Source organism: Pezoporus flaviventris, unplaced genomic scaffold (genome assembly GCF_033815535.1).
Source record: "Pezoporus flaviventris isolate CSIRO_AGI_PZ_B2104156 unplaced genomic scaffold, CSIRO_AGI_Pfla_v1 ptg000017l, whole genome shotgun sequence".
In the NCBI taxonomy this organism is placed as follows: domain Eukaryota; kingdom Metazoa; phylum Chordata; class Aves; order Psittaciformes; family Psittacidae; genus Pezoporus; species Pezoporus flaviventris.
In genome coordinates, this window is record NW_026892565.1 from 1,112,803 (window position 1) to 1,131,952 (window position 19,150).

The window sequence follows — 19,150 nt, forward strand, 5'->3', positions numbered from 1 at the left end:
GCTATGAGCATCAGGAAAAGATGCAGCTATATTGTGTATATAGATACAGATATATACACATGATCCAGGCAGTGAAATGACTCACAGCGCTTCAAAAAGAGAAAATAGTGGCTATTTTTAGTTCCTTTCTTACAGGATATTAATTCCCAGATTGCCACCCAAACCAAGAGCCAGCCAGAAGTCCCTGCAGCTTTCCCTCTCCCTCACCAGCCTCCTGTACAGGTCACACTGCAATATGCATTTGCTGCTGTAGCTCCAAAGTGGGAGCATGGATCACTCCTGTGATGAATAAAGAGGTCCCATCTTACTCAATAATAGATAGGATTGTACAGGTCAGGGGCTGAGCTTCCTTTGAGATTTGGCTAAATATGTTCCCACCAAAGCAGAGAGGGCAAAGGTACCATTTTCCTATCCTTTTAGGCCTTGGAACTGTGCCCAGGATAGTCAGTGTCAAACGGGTTCATCAGAAAACTGAAGGACTCGGTGCAGACACGTCTGTTATCACAAAGAGAATCATTGCAGTGTGGAATCCATCACTGCTGGGAGCTGCTCCGTGACTGGAAAGTTCCTGTTAAGACACCTCTGCCCATCCCCAGCAGCTCTGCTGCCGCCCCAGGCTCATTAACGGGAAACATCAGAACCACTCCGTTAGCACCCCTGAAAACCTGTTGCCAGGTCGAGAGCCTTCTACATCCATGCCACTTCTTGCTGAGCTGGCATTCGTAATGGATTTGACAGGATTCACAGCTCCTTTCCTGCATGACCTCCTCCTCCTGCCTCTGACAGCTCACATGAAGCACACGTCCAAGGGATCAGGATTTTACAGGCTTTTTTTAAGCATCTGCCTGGGAAGAGCCTTGGTTTGTCTGCAGATGACATGGAATTTGCCAAGACCTTTTCGTGGCTTATTAAACTGAAACACGATTTGGACAGAGTTGACCTGAATTGATGTAATGAGCTCTCTGGTATGAAGTTACTGCTATGAAAATGCTTATATTCAAAACGTTATGTTTTAAATGTCCTTTCACTTACAAGACACTGGAAACCCAAGCTAATTCCTCACCTAACAGACAATGCCCCAGGGCCAGAGGTTGCTTGGCTATTTCTGGCATGGATGGACATAAGGCTTGTTCTCCAAAGACAGAACAGACTAAAAGGGAACCTCAGCCAGGGAAAGATTAGCTCCTCTATTGCTGTTATCCCACCCTGTGCAGCATTTGGGGCCAAGGCTTCCTGAGCAGAGGTTAAAGAGGAGTGAGGGATGAACCATTCTGTGGTTCTATGGTCCTGTGTCTGCATCCAGCAGTAAGAAGGGCTTCGTCTAACACAGAACGGCACAGGAACAGTTCAGCCTCTGCTTTTTCCCAGAGCATCACCACTGTTATCGTCCTGAGGAAGTCCTGTCTGAGGAAAAATGTAGGAAGTACATTTCTGTTCTGCTCTCCTTTAAAATAATACCCGAATTATTTGTCACTTTGTTATCAGGTAAGTGGGCCACTGAAGTACAGAGAAGCTTCAGCCATTCCTCACCCTTGCGTTATCTCACTTGCTGCTGGAGCCTCATCCAAGCCCAGCTCCCTTGAAAGAAATTGCCATGTTGGAAAATAGATTTTGTTACAACTTGTAACTGAAAAGATAAAGCTTAAAGAAGGAGGCGGCAAATACAAATTAACATGGTTATTTTCCAGCCCTGCTCCCCCCTGGGACCAAGAGCTGCTTCCCAGAGGAACCCTCAGCTGAAAAGTGCGTTTAGCTCAAGAGCAGCAATGATGAAGCTCTCGCATGGCTAACAAGAAGGGAGGGAAGAACAAGCAACAGAAAAGACAAGGGTGCGGATGTGAACATTTACCTGCATGAGCTGATATATTTAGGATAAGTCACCAAGCTGTTATTTATCCAATGAAGCAGAGACAGCGCCCTCAGGGATGATCTGGCTCACTTAAGGGCTTTTTGAGGCAGAGGCTTAGCATGGTATGTAAAGCAAAAGCGCAATAGTGAATTTGTGACCCCCTACATCTCTGTGTGCACCCAAACCCCTCAGAGAACAGAGACACTGCCCCTACATCCCACAGCAGTGCCCCAGAAGTGGCCATCCACAGTCACCACCAGCAGTCCTTGTCCTTCACTGCAAAGCAGAGACCTTCACCGAAAGCATTTCCACACCAGGAGAAGCAGGGCAAGGCTCCTCTCAGCCAGGAATGAGCTTTTGATGAGTTGTGCCACAGGTTCCCCACCAGAGCAACTGATGGAGAGAGAAACAAATGGAGCTTTCTACCACTTTCCCCCAGGACAGACGTGAGCACATCCGCAGCAAGGGCCATGGATCACGGTCTCTGCTCTGCTTTCTGTTAGAGAGCAGGAGAAAGCCATTCCTGAGAGGCTAATGGGAAATGATAATTTATCACCGCTTACGCAGTAGGAGTTCAACACCAAAATTGAGTCAATGGAGATGCTGAGCTCCCACCCCTGCAGCCTGGCATAAGACAAAATAATGAATCAACGTCCCCAGAGACAGCATAAACAGCTTTGACTTGTTACAGAAACAACAGTGCCCTTCGGGTTTCTTGTAGCAGGAGCAGCTCTGTTTGCGTAGAACAGTTACACAGAAGGGAGCAGGGATGAGGGCAGTGGGAAGCTGCCCAGGTGATGCTCAGGAGATGCTTGGCCCAGGACTGTCCTTCTCTGGCAGAGACCTGATCTCAGGGCAGCACCCTGCTGCCAGAGCCATGAGGAGCAGTGGTGAGACCAGCACGAGGACAGGGACATTCAGGGACACTCTGGGTCAGTGCAAGGGACACAAGCTGAGACTGGACCATATTCAGGCATTTAAATACAAACAAGTGTCACGACTGTGGGTATTTGACAGAGGACTCCAGCAGTGAGATGCTCTTTGATGGAAGAATCTCACTGCAGAAAAGACCCGAAGCCAACAGCAAGCAATGGGGATGCCAAGAGCACAAAGGAGAAGGTCTGTTAGCTCTCAACTTGACCAGCAAACAATCTTCTTTCTCTTCTGACTTCTTGTGTGTTTTCACTGTGTTTGTAACATCTCAAAAGCTGGTTATTGAATCTTACCAAAAACCCCCCACAGGATGGCTCAAAGCTATAAAACTCCTGAGAAGGCCACTACTTCCTACTGCCTTTCAGATAAGAGATGAGATGGAACAGGGCAGGACAAAGGGGCAGTGGAGCAATTGAAAACTGTAAAGCTTAAAGAAATATAGGCAAGGGGGATCATTTCTTGGCTAGTTCACCTCCCCATGCACTCAGAGAGCAGCTCCGCAGTGCAGCCATCCCCTGTTTCATCTTGGATGGGAGCTAATTAAGAGAATATGGTGGAAATACCGTTCAGCTTTATGTCCCTGCTGACTTCCTCATACCCAAAGTGAGATACCAAAGGGGATAATTAGCAAAGGGCAAACAGAAAATGATTACTAACATGACAAAGCCATGATTACAGCAGTCTATTAGCTGCAAGACAATTCTGGCCTAATTATGACAACACTGACTTTTATTACTGTGAAGTAGCTTGAGCTCCCATTGAAGAGATTCATGTGTAACTCAGAGTTTAATGCGAACAGTTATATTTAATATCCTGAAGAGGTAATTTAGCTTTCTTTCCACCCACTCCCTATAGAGAAAACAAAACATGCTGGATGGCTCCCGCAGTGCTCCAACACCTATTAGTCATTGCAGCGACCTGTTGGATTTAAACAAAGTTTGAATGCCATGAGTGCACGTTCCAGGGGCTGAAGAGATTGGATGCTATGAGCGGAGGCTCGTGCAGGAGGAGCTCAGCTGCAGCAGACACCAGGACTTGATCTGACCCCCCATGTGCTGGGCTGCACCCCTAGAGCTGAGCAGCAGCTCGGGGGAGATCCTGCCCCACTGCTGCGCTCTGGGGAGAATGTTGTTCTATTTCTGTAGGGCTTTGGAGGGATCATGCGTTCAAATGATGGATTACTGTAAGAGTCATTGCTGGAGGACAAGACGGGCAGCTCTGGGGCTACAGAAGACCACGTGAGACACCCACTAACTCTGATCTAATTTGCTCCCAGCTGAGGAGCATCAGCAGTGTAAGTCTGATGAGCTGACGGCTGCAAATTGGCCATGAGAAACTGTGGTGGATCTTGGATGCCTGAGGCGGGGGCAGAGGCGAACACAGAACAACCCCAGGGGAAAAGCAGAGGTTTCCATTAAACCCTGGCATAGACATGTGTATTTAGCAGCATCATTCAGCGCTGAAGCTTTCCAGAGCAAGAAGCAGGGACCAGACAGAGCAGAAACCAAATGTTAAACCAATGCAGCAGCACTAAAACACGAACCACAGCAAAGCAAGGGAACTACCCCTTTGGGAGCACAGCTTGGAACGAGCCCTGCAAGGCACCATGGAGCAGCAGCAAACACAGCAATCCTGAGCAGGAAATCTGCTGCTGGTCCATCATGAAGGGCTGCGCTGGATGAGAGGTGAGCTGCAGCGCAGCAGCAAGCAACGCTCAGCCACCTCCTTCTCTCCCAAGCATGCCACAGCCATGGGAATGGTGACAGAGCAAAACATAGAATAGACTCATAGAATGGTTTGGGTTCAAAGGACCTAAAGATCATCCAGTTCCAACCCTTGCCATGGGCAAAGATGCCTCACGCCAGACTATGGCACCCGGGGCTCTGTCCAGCCTGGCCTTGAACACTGCCAGGGATGGAGCATTCACCACTTCTCTGGGCACCCTGTGCCAGGCCTCAGCACCCTCACAGGGAAGAGCTTCTTCCCTATCTCCAACCTGAACTTCCCCTGTTCCAGTTTGAACCCATCACCCCTTGTCCTGTGACTACAGCCGCTGATGCACCCACTGACACCCTGCTCTGGCCAACAGGACCCTGGGCTGTTTGTCAGGGGCACAGGGACCATCGCCTGGCCAAGGACGGTGCTGCATCCTCAGGGTGCCAAGGATGGTGCCGCATCCTCAGGGTACGTGGGAGAGGAAAATGTAGTCACAGAAATACTTGGTAGCCCCAGAAACAAATCAGGGCCGGTTTATCTCCTGTACTGTTAGTGAAACCCCACTGACTGCTCCTCTCCACTGCCCAGTGCAGGACAATGGTGTGAAATAGAGACCTGAGAGGCCCCTGCACTGTGTGAACCCTCACACAACCCTGGGACAGTACTTCACAGTATCTCCAGGTGGAGGCAAGCAGTGTTTCCAGCTGCTTTTTTCTGTGAGGCATGCCCAGATCTTGTTTTGTTGCTCTTTCAGTAATCCCAGAGAAGCCAGGACAATGATGGTGAATGGAAAACAGTGCGAAAGCAGGAAGAGTTTGCACAGGTTGCTTTACACTTGCACGCTCGCTTTATCATATGCAGCTCAATGGCAAACCCCCTCTCACACCAGCAGAGGGGTGGGAATCCTCATGAGATGAACGCTGCAGATGTCCCGAGAGGAGGCGTTCAGGGCCTCTGAAACATCCCCTTGGAATCTCTGCAAGCTCAGCCTTCCCCTTGCACAAAGCTGAAAGGGGATTTATCCCATTCCCACGCTTCCGCCATCCTTGGACACTGAGTCTTGTACTATCAGCTCCCACCAGCTTCCTCCTGCCAGCGTGGGCTCTGCAGGAACCCAGACAGAGCCTCCTCATCTCATGTGCACAGCCAGCTCTGCGATGGGTGATAGGCACAGGGAGACAGGGATGCTCAGACTGGCATTTGCCAAAGTTTCAGGGAGAATAAAACTTCTTAAACATTAATTTGCTGCTAGCACGGGGTTCCTGCCATGCAGGAGCTCATTGGAATGCAAACTATAAGCTTCAAAGGAAAGGATGAATCAGAAGCTATTTTGAGAGTAATTATATAAGATGATAAAATTCAAACCATCTCATTATTGCACGTTAAGGATGAAGACAACCTGCTTCATGAGGACACCTTACAGGGATCCTCCTGTGTCTCAAGCAACTATGAGCTATGGACCAAGCGCAAGCAGCAGCCTCACAACTTCCATCCAGACAAAACTTCCTGCATAAGCAATGACAGGGCTTTCTTCACTATTCACTGTAATTCTTTAGGGAATGCAATTCTTACGCCTGGAAGAATAAATAGAACAAAAGACATGGAAAACTTCATGAGAAGTTTGGTTCCTTCAACAGTTTGCCAGTTGCTGTCCTGGAATCCCCATACAAAGTTATGAATCTCCAGTTCAAATTATAAATGAGGAGAAAACAGCGAAACAATAAATTTGCACATGGAATAAGGTAACTACTGCAGCAGCTCCATCCAGAGCCACAGGGAGCAGCCTGGGTGTGCGTGCAGTGGGAAACCTCCGTTTCCCCATGGTGTGATGGAGACTGTGGCAGCTCACCCCTGCGAGAGGACAGGGCTGTGGGGCCGGGCCCTGCACCGTGCCCTGCCTGCAGGGAGAGCAGAGAGCGGGTTTTAGTCCTGCTCACAGAGCCAGGCTGCAGCTGAAGCTCCTGCTGTGCCTTGGCTCGGAGGAAGCAGGAGCAGGCGGCAGGGCTGCGAGCTGCTCGCTCCCGAGGGGAGGGCACCGTCCTTGCTGCCCCCCAGCCCCTCGGTAGGGACCCTCCCACCCAATGGGCTGAGAGAGCTGATGAGACAATGCATTAAACAGGGACAAGGGGGGGAAATCGAGGCTGTCATCTCCTTTGCTGCCTGGCGGCTTCAGTTTGGTGCTTCCATCACCCAGGGAACAGACGGCAAATGCCCTCGGATGCACAGAGGGAGATGCTCCAGTTCCGCTGAGGTTAGAAAAGCAGAAGAAAAGCTGAACAGAGTAATTCAGAGGGAAACACTGGAGATGATTTTCAAGTGCAGAGCCAGCAGTGACGTACTTGACACACAGGTACTTATATATCACTGAAAAAGAAAAACTAAATAAATACGTATGGAAATGCACAATACACCAAACAAAAGAATGCAATGGAAGAGGAGACCTCGGGAGGCTGAACTGCTTGTGCTTTGCTCACTGAAACAGAATGGAGAAAGAGTTAATTGCAAAAAAAAAAAAACAAAACAAAACAAACTCCAAAATCAAAGGATCATGAAGAGCTGACAAGCAAAAGACATCTGTGTACCTGCTACATGGAGGAGAAGTCTCTACCACATCAGGTTCTGAACAGCCAAAACAATACATGAGACCTCAGCAAAATCTCTGCTAAGCAGTAATAGCAAATAGGAGTGAGAGTCAGACACCCCTGTGCTGACATCCTCTTCCTCATCTGTGTATTTAGAGACAGACAAACGAGTTCTGTCCAGCCACAGGACTTTATGGATTTAAAGCCATCTTGTACAGAGGAAAGAAAAGCAGACTTTCAAGCTTAAAAAGACTGCCTGTTCCTTTCCTCATCACCTTCCTCCAGACTGAAGGTGATGGGTGGCTCAGTGAATGCTCACATAAGCCAAATGTCTTTAAAGCCCAGATCAAATCATGGCTGACAAGGATTAGAATCAGAAAAGAAATCTCAAATCTGGGTGGGAAGATCCAGACAAAAGATATTAAACCACGAAGGTCAGTGCTGGAGACAGGTTTAACATGTCACCTACTGCCATGGCTGGGGGCTGTTAGGATAACACCAGGCTCCGGTCACACTCGCTGTGCAGAGCAAGTCACTGTAACATCTGGAAGAGCTCTCTTGCACAGCTGGCAGTGCCCTGGCAGGCCTGGCTCAGCCTGGGATTTGGGGTGTAAATTCCCTTCTTCTACCATCGTCTTGCCTATGAGTGGCTGTGGGCTTTGTACACAACACTGGGAGACCCTTACCAATATCCCCAGAAAATAACACACCTTAGACTGGCCATGCCCCAGCAGAAGAGCTGCAACGGGAGAGTCTGATCGAGGGCTTCTGAAGACCAAACGTGTTGGTATTCAGTGGTTATCGACCGTCCAGGCTGCATCAAAAACACATTTTGTTACCCAAACTCTTGCAAGCAGATGGGAACTCGGAGCTGTCAGCAATGCAGCATCTCTGTTATCAAAAGTGACAAAAAAAAACAAAGAAAAAGACAATGTTCCAAACCAAAGGAAATATTCCCCAGGGACTTGGGGTGCTTTGTGTCTTAATTGGCTGCTCTCTAGAGTGTTATAAATGAGACAGTAAGAGTTGTCATTGCTTTGTGCCTAACTGATGGCAATCTAATGAACTATTACAAGCCCCGCTGCATACAATTACAGTACATAGCTGTGGGCTAATCCCACGACAGTTTAGCACATATGCTGGAGCAACATCTGTAAACGACTCGGCAGCATTGAACACAAGCAGCACCCCTGATCCCTGGGCTGAGGCTGAGCTGAGCATCATCTTCCTGCCATGATGTGACCATGAACACACAGGAGCTGAGCCAAGCATTGAGGATGCACCATGGAATCCTGATGGGGGAAAGTCTCTATCCAGACCTGCTGACGCTGAGCAGAGCTGGACAGAGAGCGAAGCACCAGGACACATCTGGGAAGCAGGAATACAGCGGTGGCTCACGATGCGATGCAAACAAAACGAGCCAAAGCTTTCAGCTGTGACTCTGCTTCCATTAAATGATCACAGAGGCTGGACCTTAACGTTTCCCTTCAAAACTCCGGCCAAAGCTGTGACTGCTGCGGGGTCCCAGGGCCCGGGGCAGCAGCACTTCAGTGATGGCTGCACCAGCACGGCCACGCTCTGCCCTTCACCTCCCACAGTGAGGTTCAGATGTGGGGAAAGCTTCACTGCTCCTCCCTCCTTGACTCCGCTGTGGTGCCAGAACCCCTCAGAGAAGGTTCCCTGGCGAGATCTCAGGATAAATAAAGCCTGGCTGGGAGCAGGGCGAGGGGCTCTGCCCGTCCCTGCCTGCAGCCCTGGAGGGTGACCCTGCCGCAGCCGCTGACCTCATCCCCACGCAGGCACTGGGCAGCCTCCAGCCCTGTGAGCCCGGAGCAGCTCAGCCTGGGGAGGGCAGAAGGCCCCGGGCATGGACAAGGTGGCCCGGGAGGCTTCCCAGAGGGTTTCCTTTGGCTGAGTGACCCCCCAGGGACACGGAGCCTCTCCAGTGCAAGGCGGCTCCTCAGCTATAGCAAACCGTGCTGGAGGAGCCCTACTGCCCTGCAGGAGATCCAAAACAGACAAAATTCAGCCAGAACTCCCTCAGCTCCAGATGCTGCAAGGACTGGGTGATGCACAGATCCCTGTCCTCGGGAGCACAGGCTGGAAATTAAAGCCATCTAGACCCGGTATGACCACGCAAGCCCATGTCATGCCCTCTTCCTCTCCCTCACTTGCCATGCTGAGAATACCTGGCACACAAAAGACCGTCTGCTCTGCAGGGCAAAGCAGCACCGGCTCGTTTGAAGCAGGATACAGAGCAGCCGAGAGGGATCCTCAGCCACCAACCTGCCTGGGACCGGCTGCTTGGTACGGAGACCCGGCACTGAAGTGCTGCAGTTGTTATGGAAAGAGCATTTCTTTGTTCAAGCCCTGCTGAATGATCAGGGAACTTCCTCCCTGAACGGCTCTGCTCCTGTCATTAGCTCCTGCTGCTGCTTCCATTAGCCTGTAACAAAGAGAGATCTTTAACCCCTGAAATGTACCACGCAGCAGCCCGAGTGCCTGATCCTACAGAGCGATTCAGTAGATTCCGAGATCCTGTCTCCCTTTCCCAATGACTCCTTTCACTCTGCACCATGCAGCGCAGCATCCTTGTAGCATGAACCAGATTCAGAACTGAGCTCAAATAACTCAGAGCGAATGCTCACAGATGTCCAAGGGATGAAGCACTGCATCCGGGAAGAAGGTATTCAAGGAGGTGCTGGCTGTGCTCACCTAACACTGTGTTCTTACATGGGCACATGCATTTCTTCACAGCAGTTACAAACATGCATAGAAAATCGGAGTAATACTTGCATTAGCAAAGACAGTGCTGTGTTAGAATTACCATTCCATGGAACCAAATAGTGTAGGACTGTATGGCTTAATGATGGTTCTGAAAGGGCTTGCATGAACTGAGCTTCTGGCATCCTGCCTTTAGCCTTTGCTGCAGTTTGCTGTGATGTTGTCAAACACTAAGCTGCTACAGCATAACAAACTCAACTAAACATAAAGGTGGCCTTGATCAGCATCTGCAGGTTCCCTGTGCACTGATTCACCTGCAGGATAACTTTCTTGTTTTCCCACTGACATGGAAAACGCACAGTTAATGTACAATGACTCCAAAGATCCCTTCTCTGTCCCTCCAGGATGCCATTTTGCAGTGTATAAGTATAATTAAAGCCAATGCATGGCAGAGGGACAAATCACATCTCTCACAAACAACTGCCAGCATGTCTGTTGTGTTAGTGAGTCCATTGGGTTGAAACAATAAGGGCTGTTGCAGACAAGCTTCCTGATTTCACGATACACAGAGAGGAAGGAAAAAGATATATTATCACATTCGACACAGAAATGGCAAACATTAAAGCTAGAAAAAGCTGCCTAACCCACGAGACATGGAAACCTGGGGTCCTAAAGCATGAATATGCGATTGTACCTAGAAATGAGAACAGTGAGCAGAAGAACAGGGAAGATAAATGAGGATAGCTAAAACTTCAGTTAAATGAATGCATGTATCAGACATGAGACTCAGTTCTAGTTCTGCTTTCCCCTCTGAGCAATGACTGCACACATGTGGGGCTGTGCGCCTGTCAGTGAATGCCTGGTACGTGCAGCAGGCTGTGCACATTGCGCTGCTCGCACTTCAGCAAGCAAAGATGTCAATCAACAAACACCTGCAAACACAAAATACCAGCTCCTTCGAGTCATGCCACAAAACAAGGGGGGAGATCAGAGCCAGGCTATGCCCTGGTTTGAACCAGCTCCAAGCACATGTTGCCTTTCAGTGAAACACAGGGAGAATACTAAAAGCAGAAGGAAACGTTTCACCGGCAAAGCCTGAAACTGCTGAAGCCAAATGTTTGTGAAGGAAAAGAGGCTCCAAATGAGGAAAAAAGGCAAAAAAATGAACAAAGTAACTCCAGAAATGTGCACTTACCCCGAGGTGTCTGCTCCGCAGCTCCGTCCCTGGTCACTGTCCTCAGCCTGCTCACATCCTCAATTAACACCAGCAGCAATCTGGCTGCCTGTTTCTATGGAGTTGTAGATGCTGATCCCTGACTATGCATGAGGCTACTGCAGCTGCAATGGAACAGGCTTTGAGGTCCGCAAAAACCCCTCCAAACATCATCAGCCTCCCTGTACTACTTCAGGAATGAATCAACCAACAGCAATGAGGCAGATGCAAACCCGAACCTATGCAGAGAGCTCCCTACATCGCTCCTAAACACACACAGCTCCAGAGGTGTGTTTCATTTACCAGGACCATCACAGTGCATAGCCAGAGGTAGCTGTAGAGTCACAGATCCGCACACAATACATAAGCAGAGACACATGTTCACAGGCAGCCTATAAAATCCATTTTCCCTACATTTACATTGCTGCTATTAACCTTATTTTAATAGAGTTTTGCAAACCTTCCTCTGGCAGCAAGGTTTGAACCTGACACCTTCAGGATCAGAGCCCAAACCTGCTTTACTTGAGCTAAAGAGCAAATCTGCTCACGGCTTGGGGTGGCTCTTTCCTGCTGCTGGACCAGACCCTTGCAGAGAAAGGCAAGATCCATTTTGCAAGTGCATCACTCTGTGATAAGGAGCATTTCTGCCCCAAGGTGCGTTTCCCAATGGAAACACAAGTTTCAGTGATAAACAGTAGCTTTGCCCGGGTGGCTTTAAACATGTTTATGGTTGTATTTGCTTAAAATACACTTGATTCAGCAAAGTGTGTCTTTACAGCTGGGTATGTAAATTCAGGACTTGCCCATATTTCATAGGCAGTGACTGCAGGCATCCCGTATCAGCGAATGGGCATGTCACCAGTTTCCCATTAGTCAAACTGTCCTATCCAGGGGTGAGTTTTTCCCCAAGGAAACTGCTCCATAAGCAATTCCACCATAGCAAAGGGCTCTTTCTGCATCAACGTTCCTCCAGTGACTAAACCCCTCTATTGCAGCATAGATTCACCCCTCTTTCTGCCTGCAGCAAGAGCACTCACGTACTTGTGGGTTTAACATTTAGCAGCATTTCCAAAGTGCCGGGAGGGCTCAGCGCAGTACGAGATGTACTCCCTGCATCAGGGAGTTTAAAAAGAACAGTTCACACAAAGGGCAAAACACTGAATGTGCTTGGAATGATGGCAAGATCCAAGCTGACACAGTGTGCTTGGAAACAGGCACCAGCATAAGGTCTCTTCTGCTTTTGCTGTCCTTTTTCCTGCTCTCTCTTTAATTTTGCTATCAAGCACTAGAGCATATCACTGGGGTGAAGCAGTGCATGAGGAGGGTACACAAACTGTGCTGAGACCAACAGGGATTGCTGTGCACACAGTTCTGTGCTGGGTGAAGACTGCAACGTCTCTGCACAGCATCCATTGTATCCTGTACTTATGCTATGGGGCAGTGAAGCTTTTAACACATGGATACATTGAGGCAAGTAACCCCAATTTATGTTATAAAGTCACAGCATGGCAGAAATCAAACCCAGGGGGCTGCTCCTGGATGTGCTCTGATCCTGGTGTAAATTCCCTCCCGTGCTGATGCAGCATCCTTTAAATGAGCAAGCATCACAAGCCACAGGCTCCAGTCACACTCCATCAGCTCTGCATGTTCATTTCAGAACGATCACTTACTGTTTAAATCTCTCTGTGGAATCGAGCTCCCATCTCTGTACCATTCCCTTCTTGGCACAGCCTACCAGGACTGGCTGGAAGCCTCTGTCCACAGCCAGATCCACAGGGAGCAGGACCTGGTTCAGACCAGCACTGGAATGAGTCGGTAACACAGGTCAGAGCAAACCGAGTGACAATGTGAGCGTGCAGAGAGGCACACAGCACACTTCGTGATGGTGAGAGCTGCAGCTGGTACCTGGTGATGCTGGAGGATGGAGCTGAGCTACCCGCAGCAAGGACCCTGGGCAGGAGCAGCCAGGGGAGAGCTCGCTCCACCACAGGAGTTTGTATTGAGCCCTGGGAGCAACATTTGGCTCCCTGTTTTCCAAAGACCCTGGATCCTGTTGGTCTCCAACAAGCAGCTCTGCTCCCAGGGGCAGAGGGACAGGGTGACAGGGGGTGGCTGGCTGTGCCCAGTGCAGTGATCCCATGGGAGCCTGCCCTGGGCTCCCCTCCATTGGCAGCCAAGTACTTTGCAGTTCACTTGGGCTTGTCCACAGATTCTCCCAGCTCTATCCTAGAGCACCCACTGCACCTCCAGGGCAGAGAAGGGACATATCCGTTTATTTAAGGCACACCTCCGCAGTGGTAAACTCTGTACCTATGTTACAGGCATTTTCACTGTCTACAGCTTTTCCTGTGTACTAAGTCACACTCAGAGCATCGCTGCGCAATGGCTGAGGACCGGCAGGGAAGAGAGCTGTCAGATGGAGGGAGCTATGGGGGAGGATTTCAGATAGGCACAACAAAAGGATGCTGCATCTTGCTCGATCTCAGGGCCCACAGCCAAGAGATCAGTTCTATTCCTGGCACCGCCACAGGCCGAACTGCAGGCGAAGCTCGCCCTCGCATCCCCCTGACGCATCGAGACCAAAACCTTCCTCATCCCAATACATGACTTCTGACACACTTAGCTCCCGGGTTACCTGCCAGCAGCAGCCTGCAGTGCTCCTCTGTGGATGTACAGTAAGGTATGGCATACTGGAGGAATGCTGCAGCTCTATTTCTCTTCTTGACTTTAAGAAGGAGAATCATCTATTGCATAACCCAAAGTACAGAGTCAAGGAGCAGCCACTTTATACACAGCAGCACTTTCCACATTCAGTCCAAGACGGTTTTAAGAGAAATAATCACTTCATAAAACCAAACTCTGGCATATTCTTACTTAAACTCCCCAGTAACATCCTTACAGTCACAGTTTTTTCCCACTTTCAGATGCAGTTCAAGGCTAATGATACCTGGGTCATTTCTTTCCACTCCGCAGCATCCCTGGAACATATTGCTCGCCATTAATACATGAAACAACAGAAAAAAAACAAACTACCTTGGAAGGTCTAACAGCAAGCAGAGCTGGGCAGAGGCAGCCCTGGCTCCCAGCTTTGGCAGCACTGGAGAGCTTTTGTCTGCCTGCTCACAGGCAACGTGAACTTCATTGGGGTGCTTGACAAGCCAAGCTGAGTCAGCAATTAGCTAATAGGAAGAGGTAACAAATTGAGAGGAGCCACAGACTTCACGTGATGATGATGACAAACAGGGCCAGGTCTCCTCCAGCCTTGGCTGCCGAGGCTGTGCTGTCCAGCATGGGTATCAGGACTCGTGCCGGTACCGTACCCTGTCTCAAAGCTGTATCACTGCTCATTTCCACACCACCTCTTTCTGAGGAAGGACTTGCTGGATCTGAACGTAGGACTCCACCAGCCAGTTTGCTTAACACAAGCCTTCAGTGTAAAATGGACAAAGCACAATTGGCAGACAATGAAATAAACATCCAGACACTAATGGGAAAGGTCTCTCAGCACCGCCACTGTGACTTTAGTTAACTCTCAATGCAAACAGATTTGTTTCCCTTGCTGAAGCAGTTTTATATCCAGGCATTCGAGCAGTGTTAGTACCCATCGAGCCCAAGCAGTGTCCTCAGTGTTGTCTAGACATAAAAATGGGCCCCGTCATGCAGAACAGAGACAATAGTAATAGCTGATAATGCACCTGGTACAGGCAGCCGGCCCAGCATGACTTGCCCAGGGCACTGGGCAAGAGGCTGACGCTTAAACCAAGAGCAGACAACGGTTTAAGATGTTAGAGGCAGATGGTGATGTAATCACAACCTGAAAGCGAGGTCCTGAGCAGGCTGCAGGATAAATGCAAACCTCTCGTATGAGAGCACGCACACCAAGAGCAGGACAGTCAGAACAGGTCCATTTTGGTACCAAAGTACGAACTGACAAAGCAATGCAGCCCATTATTTGCAATCAGCAGCTGCACTGGATGCAGTGCAGAAGGATGGCACCAGCAGTGGTCAGAGGCCTTGAGGACAAGCAGGGGTAAAGCAATGCCATTGTGAGTTGATGATGAAGTCACAAGCAGACTGGGATGCGAAAGGAGGGTGCTTGTTGGGCAAAACAGTGCTGGAAGCATCCCTGCAAGCAAAGAGACGGCAGGAGCCCAGCAAAACCAGAGAGCTCTGGGTGCCACTCACACCTGGGGCAAGACACGGACAGAGAGGGCCAGAAGAAACCAAAGCAGGGTGACACAGAAAGCCTTGGGCAGGGACTGATGGGCTCCTGTGCTGTACTGGGGCTTTGCTGGGTCCTCAGAAGGAGGGAAGGAAAGCGATGCTGTGCAGTCAGGCTGGTTTGGTGGATCACTACCTACGGAAACCTTATCAGAAGCCCTTGATGCAGATGTTCCAGTGCACAAACAACTTACAACGTGGCACCAGGAATGCTAAAAATGTGGGCTTTTGGGGTTTGCTCCTCAGCACTGGGCTGTGAGCTCCCTGCCAATGTCCTCTGAAGTTACAGCAGGAGACACCCCCTCTGGAACAAGCTTGGAGCAGGAGCGTGCAGAACAGTAACTGCTTCACAATAGAGAAAAGCCCCTTTGCTCTCAGATCTCTGACATGGCAGCGCGTCTCCCTGGCTCTACAGGCTGGCGAGGAACAACCTCAGGCAGTTCTTAGGGCAAGTCAACCGAACACATGAAAGATCCTTTACTGGTGAACAAAAATCACTGCAAGTCCCTCCTTTTCTCAAACTGGGACAATCAGTTCCTGTCCTCTCAGCTACTTAAATGGGCTTTTTACTACTTTTTGGCTTATGCAGGACAGGAGTGTCTGGGTTTTAAGCATAAGGAGCTTTCACAGCAACTTCATCTCATGAGCCACTTCCTCACCAGCACTTCACACTGCCCTGTGCCCCATCCCCATTCAATTACCCCATCAGCCGTTCCCATGGGCTTCATTGCTCCTCATCAACAGGTGGGGCAGCACTTGCACCCCAAGCTTCCCATGGAACACGTGTAAAGGCAAAACAGCCCCCTGGGTCTTGGAAACATCCCCCTCCCTTGCAGGGTCCTCCTCCCTCCCTCCGGCTGCCATCACAGCCCAGCTCGGGCACAAGGACCAGGGCACTGTACCTGGCTCGGAGATGATCAGGCTCTGGTCAGAAGGCAGCAGGAGGAATTCCCTGCAGGTGTCCAGGTCCAGGCCAGGCAGGCTTTTCTTCTGGCACAGCTCGGTGACAATGCGGATCGCCTTCTGACAGTGGCTGTCATCCTTGGTACCACTCATCTCCCCACCGCATCCTCTGCGCTCTGCCTCTGCTGTCTAAGAAAGTCAAACTGGGTGAAGAGGGGCTGTTCACTTTTAGTCACACACACGGATTCGCACCGGTTCCAGCCTCTGGCATGGCAGCACCCTGAGGGACACCCAGTGCCAGGCAGTGCTCCCGCTCCACCAGCCCTCCTCAGCATTCAGCCCAGGGGTGCCTGCTCAGCCTCCACACACCACCACTCACTGCGGTCCTGCCAGTGCTCCTGATGCCTTACTGCCTCTGAGATCAGATCTGTTTGCTGCCAAGGCGTGTTCCAGGCAAAGAACCTCCTACCACATCCACTTCTGTGCCCTCCGTACTACGGTGTTAAAGCTGCAGCCCAGAGAAATCTGGTTTAACCCTTTCACTGCTGCCCCATCTCTGTTCTTCAGGTGCAGTCGCACATCCCAGCCCCAGAGCAGTTTTGCAAGCACAGTGAAAGCAGAAATCTCCCTGTTGAGCACAGCACATCATCAGACAAGAGTGACAAGATGCTCCCACCAACACCGCACAAACTACTTACAACTGCCAAAGGCAACAGAAGAAAAGCAGCAGGTTTCATCGATTTGTTTGTGCTGGTCCTAACACAACCACAGGCTACAGATGGCAGCAGAGATAGAGAACACCATTGAATTTCATAATTACACATCTTTTAGTATCATTTTCTGCAGTATCTGTTAATGCCTATTGCAGTTCAGCAGGCAGGTCATGGCACACGACAGGGCTGTGGTTCCGAACAGGGGATCTGGCTGACAGGTATGGGAGAAGCAGCAATCGTGTAACAGGCAATTAAAACCCTGTGCAGCAGAATGATTCCGTGCAGCTCCCGGAGCAGAGAAGCCAGTACAGATATAACGAGCAGAGGGGAGAGCCAGCACCACCACATTTCCCCAGCACAGCAACAGCTTTCGCTTGAGCCGTCAAAACTGGCACCAAAAGAGGGATTCCTGGAATACATCAGTCAAGCATCACATCTGGAATCGGAATTTACCTTAAAGAGATTTCAACAGAGGAAATAAAACCCTGAACCAAAGCTTTAGAAAAAGGTTAATGTCCAATTGAGAGCTTGAAACACAGAAATCAATAATAAAATCCAATTAGTTGGGGAAAAAGCTGATTTCATTTCAAAGATCATACCAAGAACCTTTTACTTTTAAAGCTAAAGTCACCTTGGGTCAATTATTCACCTTCATTTCACACCTGAGGCCTCCAGGCTTGCTGGGCAGCAACAGCAGAGCCCACAGCATCAGCATCCACGCCCTCCACAAACGTTTGTTTCTTCAGAGCACAAACCCAGACTTTCTTGCCCTTTGTAACCCTGAGCTTGTGTCACCTGCACCGTTTGCTGCCCAGCATCTGAGCCTGGAAAACAGTGGGGCAGCAGCTGCCGGGGCTGAAGGTCCAAACCCTGCTTTTCCCACGCAAGGACTCACGCTCTGACTTCTCTTCCCTGCCGTACCCACCCATGTAGCCTTTGAGGGACAAGATTTCGCCTCTCACCTCCCGCTGGGAAGCTCCCTCTTTGCCACATGGAGCTGCACAGGGAAAGCTCCAGAGGAGCCAGACCCCTCTCCTCAATCTCTGCAGCTCCCATCACCCTCCAGCCACTGCTGCCGGTCCCCCCTGCCCAGCCACACTGCAACAGAGGCACGAGCCCAGATCCAGGCTGCTGCAGAGCATCCCCTTTGCCTTGGACTCTGTCGTGTTTCCCCCTCCCAGCCTGATGAGCAGAGGCAAGTGCCCCCCGACCTCCCAGGCCCTGGGCAGAGCTGGTGATCTCGGACAGGGTTCAGCAGCTTTGGCTCACCCATATCCGCCCTGGCATTTCGGGCTTCCCGTGTCTGGCAAGGTTTTCCCTGCAGCTGCATTCATGTGGCATTTTGGGAAGCGTGGGTGCCTTCCTCTCACATGGTGGCATTTACGTCCTCCTGTGCAGTGGCCTGATGTCACATTTAGAGAGGCAGAACTAACAGCTAAATAGATCAAGCTGCATCTGTGGCTAGTTCAGGAAAGCTCAGAGTTGAATAAACGTTGGGGGGAAATGGCTCGACCCAGTTGGGTTATGCAGAGAAATGCATTATATGCAACAACGGAGACCTTGAGTTACCTTTGAAACAATCGCTTCAGACAGGACCACAAAAGGAATCGAGACTGGCTTTGGTTTGCATCAGTCAGAGGTTCACCCACTGCCCATAACCGAGACTGAAATCAGGGCAATCATCATCATCTGAGGGCGAGCAGATGGAGAAGGGACGGGTACTTCCCTTCAGTAAAGCAGAAGACAAGCCCCAAACACAACACAACCACAAACATTTGAGACACTGGGAAGTTCTGGGGCACATTGCAGTTGGTCCACAGAATGGCTTGGGCTGGAAAGGACCTAAAGATCATCCAGTTCCAAGTGCCTGCCATGGGCAGGAACACCTCACACCAGACCATGTCACCCAAGGCTCCGTCCAGCCTGGCCTGGATTAGTAAGAGCGTGTTCAACACGTGTCTCACTGTGGGCTATTTCTGTCTGGAGTCTGAACATGACACATGTTTTTCTATTCAGTATATACCTGCTCACGTCTGTGGCAATGTGGCTACCAAGGTGGAGCCGTAAATGTATTCAGCTGGGATGGAAATGCTCTTCATTTAACTTTGATGAGGATCTATTTGGTGCTGATGATTTATTCTTTCTTAAATAACAATGAAGTCTGGAGAGGGAGCAGCAGCATCTCTCGACGCCGGTTCAGGGATGCCAGTCTGATATTGTTTACTCTCCCAGTTAATACAATAATGGGAAACAGCTCAGAAATGATTCAGAGCTTCTTGCAAGGAAAAAGGAGGTT

At 50.0% G+C, this 19,150-nt stretch overlaps 1 protein-coding gene across 2 annotated transcripts in view; it reads right to left on the reverse strand.

Moving 5' to 3' along the window:
* SYT6 (synaptotagmin 6) overlaps positions 1-16,808 on the reverse strand; it is a 31,725-nt gene extending 14,917 nt beyond the window's left edge. The window contains exon 1 of one of the 2 annotated variants that reach the window (XM_061454916.1): positions 16,141-16,808. In XM_061454916.1, coding sequence (XP_061310900.1) covers positions 16,141-16,294 — 154 coding nt within the window. In that variant the 5' untranslated portion in view covers positions 16,295-16,808. Of the gene's footprint in view, positions 1-16,135 lie in introns of both variants that reach the window. The other variant, XM_061454915.1, reaches the window with a different exon arrangement.
* Positions 16,809-19,150: the final 2,342 nt, after the last annotated feature.